The sequence below is a fragment of the Lactuca serriola genome, chromosome 2 (assembly GCF_051521515.1).
Source record: "Lactuca serriola cultivar US96UC23 chromosome 2, Lser_US96UC23_V15, whole genome shotgun sequence".
NCBI classification, from domain to species: Eukaryota; Viridiplantae; Streptophyta; class Magnoliopsida; order Asterales; family Asteraceae; genus Lactuca; species Lactuca serriola.
In genome coordinates this window covers 70414701-70421719 of record NC_136409.1, presented here as the reverse complement: position 1 = coordinate 70421719, position 7019 = coordinate 70414701, and the positions used below count along the sequence as shown (strand labels likewise).

General features: G+C 28.1%; 1 protein-coding gene across 1 annotated transcript; it reads right to left on the bottom strand.

The window, feature by feature from the left end:
* Nucleotides 1-724: 724 nt before the first annotated feature.
* Nucleotides 725-6809, bottom strand: LOC145089321 (replication protein A 70 kDa DNA-binding subunit A-like). The gene is made up of 13 exons (XM_079027773.1): nucleotides 6640-6809; nucleotides 5695-5806; nucleotides 3097-3243; nucleotides 2880-3009; nucleotides 2525-2618; nucleotides 2308-2435; nucleotides 2140-2224; nucleotides 1908-2043; nucleotides 1630-1826; nucleotides 1419-1539; nucleotides 1166-1345; nucleotides 1012-1080; nucleotides 725-934 (listed from the first exon to the last, which is right to left on the bottom strand). Exons 1-13 carry the CDS (start codon nucleotides 6807-6809, stop codon nucleotides 725-727), a joined length of 1779 nt encoding a protein of 592 aa, XP_078883899.1.
* Between the last annotated feature and the right edge of the window lie 210 nt (nucleotides 6810-7019).

Below are 7019 nucleotides of genomic sequence, written 5' to 3'. Positions count from 1 at the left end.
AATAATAACCACATATGCAATATCGGCCAAAAATTTAAAATATTAAGAAAAAATTTTACAAGCAAATATAATTAAAAGTTTATAAAATAAAATGAAAAACCTTTTGAACAGATTCGTGAAGAAAAATGCGAAGTCAAGAAGGACTGTGAAATGTGATTTGTTCAATATTGGAGTCAAATGCAGTTCACGTGTAAAAGCAAAAATGTTCGCATTTGGTAATACAAATCAAAATTGGGTTTCGCATATGAGGTTGTATGGATTGGGGTTAAAGATGCGAAGGTGATTATGGTTAATATTCATTTCGTATTTGGTGAGACAAACAACTCAAATGCGAATGAACTAAAAAAAAAAATGACTGGAACATGCGAAGAAAGAGGGTGAATGAAGAATGTGAATTTTACAGTAGAATGCGAATTGGGGAAGAAAGCTAAGAATTTCGCATTTTTATTATACAAATTGATTGATTGATTGATTTGTCTTAATTGTTAATTGCGATATATGAAATACTTATCAAGTTAGGGGCAATATATTTTATTTGAGTTATAACCAAAATCAACTAACTTGTCCAATTTAAAACAATAAAAGTATCCAAAAATATTCAAAACCAATAATATTTGACATCCTAAATACCCCAAAATAAAAATCATACCAAGCAATTAAAATATCTTTATAACCAAAACAAATGATCAAAATATATTAAATGTGTCTTATAACCGATAGAAACTCACTTTTCAATTTTTGGAATCAAGAGTGGAGTTTCCTCTGCGGTTGACTTTCTTTTAGCCTTAGTTGAACTTAAATCATATCCAGAATCAACATCATAAATTTCTTGGAGGTTGCGCTTCAAATCACTTGATATTTTGCAAGGACTTGTTGCGGTTGACTTATCAACTGTTGAGGGTGTAAAACTTTCGTCTGTTTGTGAGATCACATCCTAATTTAAAAAAAAATGTTTGATTCCTAAAAAAAATAACTAATATAATTAAAAGTTTATAAAATAAAATGAAAAACCTTTTGAACAGGCTGTACAACATCATCGGATTCCAAAGCAACTTGATTTAAGGAGACAGATTGATTACTCTAAAAAATAAAATGGAAATATGTTAATCGTTATGTACTTTAACATTAAAGAATTGTAAATTTTCAACAATAAAAAATTACATACCATAAGTTCTATTTTACTTTCCAATTCACAAACAATGGACATATCTTCTGTAACTCTAAGAACTGTGTAGATGTTATTATAGTTGTTGACATTGTATTCTGTAATATCTACAACAAAACCAAACTTGCGGTTTTTCAACACATTAAGTTGCATTGGAAATAGGGCATCACTGTCTCCGGCCTGTAAGATATATTTTAATAAATTAAAAAAATTAAGTAAATGTTTTTTGATTTTAAAGGTATGAATAATATACCGCATCATGTATCTTTTTCAACTCGTAGGCACTTATATTTAACAACCTCCTTGCTTCCCTATCAAAAAGAGTCAATCCAATGGTTCCAGTACAATCTTGTACGTTAATTGGAATTATATACCTAAAACAAAAAATAATTATGTCATTGTTAGTGTTGTTTTAAGATCGACAAAATTAATAGAAATAAATATGTCTATACTTTATAACTGACTGAAATTCAGATTTTTTGCATTGTGCATTTGTACACTCGACAACCATAGTTTCTGAAATTCCCTCAGGGTTGGTATACGAATGATTGGTTTTGGGAACAGGGATAATTTTTTTTCCACATTTTTTGCATGCTTCATAATACCATGGTAGATTCTGCCTTATATTAACAATGGAAGCAACTAATAAAAACTTCATTTCCTGTATCATATAAAATGTAAAAATTATTAAAATAAATTATGCAAAAATAAAATGTAAAACATATAAAATAATGCAATATACCTTAATTGGTTCGGTGATCTCACAGATTGTTTTTAATGGAAAATTGCCCTTAAAGTCATCTGTATATGAAGAAGAGTAGCTTTGAAGTGTAGTTATGCTTTTTTCAGTTATACCGAAATTGTCATGACATTTCAACCTGTAATGTTTAATTTAGATTCATGAATATTAGGTTTTGTGTTTTTTTTTAAGTTAAAATACATTATAAAAAAATAAAAAACAATTGGAAACTAACTTATTTTTAAACTCATTTATTTCATAAATGTCAGAATTTATGAACAATTTCGTTACTTCAAAATGACTTTTAGCTTCACCAAGACCTGTAAAAAATGTATATCCAATTATTAAAATTTATATAAAAACAGTAATTATAAACATCTATATATAAAGACTGAATACAAACCATTCCAAATGTTTAGCTTCAAAAACTGCATCACGATAACAACAAAATTAACAGTCGGGTTATTTTTTAGGTATTCTGAAATTTGATATGCTTGACTTCCAAAAATAGTAACCTTCAGATGTACAGAACTAAATAAACCATAAAATAGTATATTAATATTAATTTGTGATTAATTAAAGATAATAAATAATAAATAAATAATACAATATAATCTCACTCTAGGTTGCTAAGAGTGACTTTTATATAATGCTTGGATGGTACTGGATTTGAAGTTTCAAGAGGCCTAAATGACACGATATGTCCAATAACATCTACACAACAGATACCACAAAAAAATAAAAGTTTAGGATTAAATTCGTAATATTTAAATAATAAAATGTATAACCAAAAAAACAAATGATAAAAAATGATTTTATTAATATTTTATGACTAACCAAAGAATGTGTCTTTTGGGCATGTTTGTTCTATGATAGAATTAAAGTCAACAAACATAAATCCATTGACCGGACCCGAGAAACCATCACATTTTTTTAGGATGCTTTTCCAATCCAAAGTTAAGGTCTGTTTATGACCTGTATAACTAAAACCATTAGTAACAGCAGCCATATTGGGTTTTATAACTATATAACTTTCATCTTCCTTTAAAAGATGATGAAATCTGGAGAAATTATGATTGAAGACACGAGCTTGGTATTGTGTACCCTGTTTAAAAAAAATTAAAAATTATTATGTTCATGAAACATGTCTAATATTGAATGATGAATAAAAAATATATCAAATACAACAAACCTCCTCATCCATGATGATCATTTCAATGGAACAAACTTTATTATTTCTGACAAAGTTCCAAATTTTAAGCACCCGAACCTTGATATGTGATTTTTCATCTATCTGGTCAATGTTATTTAGGTAAACCTTATTTCCTATTTCCATTTTCTGCAATAAATTTAATCATTATAGAATTGTAAGGAAAATTAGCAACCTTTTAAATTAACAGCAAATCAAAGTAAATGAAACAGCAAAACAAAAAAAACATATTGTAATAGTTAAAGCTTTGAAGAACAGTTTTTTTTAAAGAAAATAAAGTTCTCATTTTTATTACTAATTTCGTATTTTGTAATCATTTTCATCATTATTTACGTCTTTTAAACTGAAAAGGTAGAAGAAGAAGATGATTAAGAAGAATTAGGAAAAAGAAGAAGACAAACATCACTAATAAAATGAAAAAATGATAGAAACTGATAAATCAGACCATTAAGAGCATAGAAATATTAGTAATCCTGATATTTTAATACACTAACATGATATTTGATTTTTTAAGCGTTGCAGAATCAAGAAGAATAAAGAAGAATAATTTTGCAAAGATTACTATGGAGCAGAATTTCTATGGAGCAGAATGGTAAAAAGAAAAGAACCGTATGAATGGTATTTACGTTTGAAAGGTTTTTATGAATCAATAAGAATCAAGAAGATTACGTTTGCAAAGAATAATATTGCAGATTTTTAGGGATTTAATTTGCAATCAAAATAAACAAACTTTCAAAATTAATCGGGTTTTTCGAATCTGAATATTAATTAACATATTTGTTTGCAGATTTTTCCGGAATTATTGAATTTGGATTGTATGGCATTTACGTAAATATAGATGAATAAAATGAGCGGGAAAACTCTATTTTGGAGGTCTTATAGATTGACACGTGGCAGAGTTCTACTTATTTATTAGAATTAGGATATCATATATATGTCATTTGTCAACCTATTAATTATCCAATTTAAATTTCAAAATTTAAATTTCCACCATAATTACACTAATTAATAATTGCTTATCTATTTTAAATTTTAAATTTTAAATTTTCCACACTAATTATATTAAATTTATAACATTAGATTGAAAAATAAAATAAAATTAATCCAAATTATAAGGTGATATAACTTCAAGTATTTATTTAAATCAACAATTATAATTTTATATAACAAAAAATATCTCTTAAATAATAATTTATTTAAAATAATTAACTAATAATTTTAATTTTTTAATATGAAAATTTAATTAATTTTATAACCGTGTTTCTCACGGGTTATAAACTAGTAAATAAATAAAAAGATAAAACGCTAAATAACAAATTCGAATACAAGTTAATTACAATCTTCAATGACAGAGACCTAAAATATAAAAGAACGTTATCATGAAATATGAACAAACTAAGGGTACAATAGTGTTGGAAGGTTCATATTATCATATGGCCCATGCTTTGGGATTTCTATTGGGTTTTATAAACTTAGTTTCTTCTTCACAAAACCTTTACCCTCAAGTAACAATCTAATTTATATATTTATTTATTTTTATATTTTAGAAAAATGTGTTTGGCAAGACTTTTGTATCAAAGTTGGGCATTGGTAAACATATTTATAATATGACAGTTGCTCATTCATTGTCACCACCGATGATCTTTTCCACTCGATGTGATATTTGAGCATTAATGATTATGTTTAACTTTTTTGAGAATTTAAACCAATTTGAGATTATCTTTTAGAGATTATTTGTTTTATAGTTTTTGCTTGTTTGCTCTTCGCAAGAATCTCATTAAAATATTTTTCATCCTTTAGGATATTTTTGCAGTTCATATTAGTTTTACTTTGTGATTAAGATAGAATACAATCCTAACCATATCTAAGAGAGATTAGGGTTTTAATTTTCAAGGTGATTACGCCTAAAATGCGGATCTTTGTCAAAGACAATCCACTCAAAAGAGAGCATGCTCAGTAGCTCACTAAGGCCAACGTATTCAAAGGGCCGGTTAAACTAAGTGAACCAAACATTTGAGGCCACTATATTTCACGTAAGGTTATAAAAATCGTTTGGCGGTACATTGGCGGTCGACAGACGATAAACGATTAATCGGATTAAACGGGGATTAACCGGAGATTAATCGGGGACCCTTGATTATTAATAAAGTTATTTAAAAAAATTAATATTCCCTAAAAACTAAGTATTTAAAATTTTAAAATTTTAAAAATTTGAAATTTTGAAATTTTAAGTATAATATTTTAAAATTTGAAAGCTTAAAAATTGAAAATTTTAAAATTTTGGTATAATATTTGAAAATTTTAATTTTAAAAAAAAAAATCCCACCAAGGACCTCCAAGCCCAACTTTGACCGATTTTGACCAATTTCCGCCAAACACCCTAAACGTAATCGGTTCAAGGCCGCCAAATGATTAATCGCCAATTAATTGACCGCCAATGCCGATTTCTGCAACACTGACTTTATATTGTAAACCCTCCTCCTTTATCCCGGCTTAGGATCGGCAATAATATTTTTCTTATACATTATGTATATATGTTTTTTTGTGAATATATTGGAGACACAAATTAACTTTTCTTACCTTTTTAGATTCAAATTCTTTAATGAAATTTTCATAATCAATTTGTTTTACTAAATCTTTTTCAACTAACAAAATAGCTAACTCATTTAATCTTTCTTTTAATATTGTCGATCTTAAATAATTTTTTAACAATTTTAATTTAGAAAAACTTATTTCACCACAGTTACATAAATAGTTAACATAATCTTATAATCAACATATAAATTTGAAAAAAAAAATATAAATAAAAAAATAAAAATAAAAACTAAATTTTTTGTGACAACCCGAAATTTTCATTTGTACGAACTCTACTGTCAAGAACTTCAATTAAAAGTCAAATTCATTTCCGCTAATATTTAGCTCGGTTTAAAGTACATTTGGGTATTTTTAAATACTTATTCTTTGAGAGAATAAACAAAGGGAAGTATTTTTTTTAATTATTGGGGAACAAATTAAAACAAATAACACCTTGATAAGGTGTTGCGGCCAAGCATGAGGGGTGTGGCCGAAAACCCCCCTTTGATCGAGGACTTCTGGATAAGGCATGAGTTTACTCCTTCCTTCCTCATTTTTTACGTCCAAACTCAAGAACACCCACTTTTCTCTCTCAAGTATCATAAGAGCTTCTTCTAAATCCTCAAAAAAATGTAAGTGTTTCTTTGTTGATACAACACTTCATCTAGTAGTTATACATGATTTCACCCATGAAATCTTCTCTTTTTCTTAGATCTTCAAGTGTTCTTCAAAAACACCAAGAACACACACTAGTGTTTTGGGCTGAAAACACCCTTCTTTGCTTCATATTGTAAGTATCTACTTCCTACACTTCTTATCTAGTAAGGATACTTGATTTAGAAGCCTTGAAATCGTCTTTTCCAAGAACAAAAGGAGTTTTCGGTTTAGTGCATCTCCTTAAACCGAAAACCCCTAAAGAAAGGTACCTTTAAGACCTTAAAACTCACTTACGGCTTTGGATAAAACTTAGAACCCTTATGCAGGTTTGAAAGCCCTTGAAAAACACCACATGCATCAAATATCTCGAGTTTTATGTTTTTGGACCGAGCACCCTTCGGACCGAGAATACCATTAGGTCCGAAAGCTCCGAGGAACATACCACTTGGACCAAAAAGCTCCATTTGGTGACCATAAACTCCTTTTAAACAATCCTTTGTGATTGTAACACTTCCATATAAGTGTTTCCTAGACCATAAAGGTGTTATCCTTCTTAATTAGTTGAATATACTCTAATTGCATGCATATCTGTGTCTTTGTATGCTAAATAGGATCCGTGTGTGCTCAAGTCTTCACTTGACACTTAGCATCCTTTTTCCGATCTTACATTCACA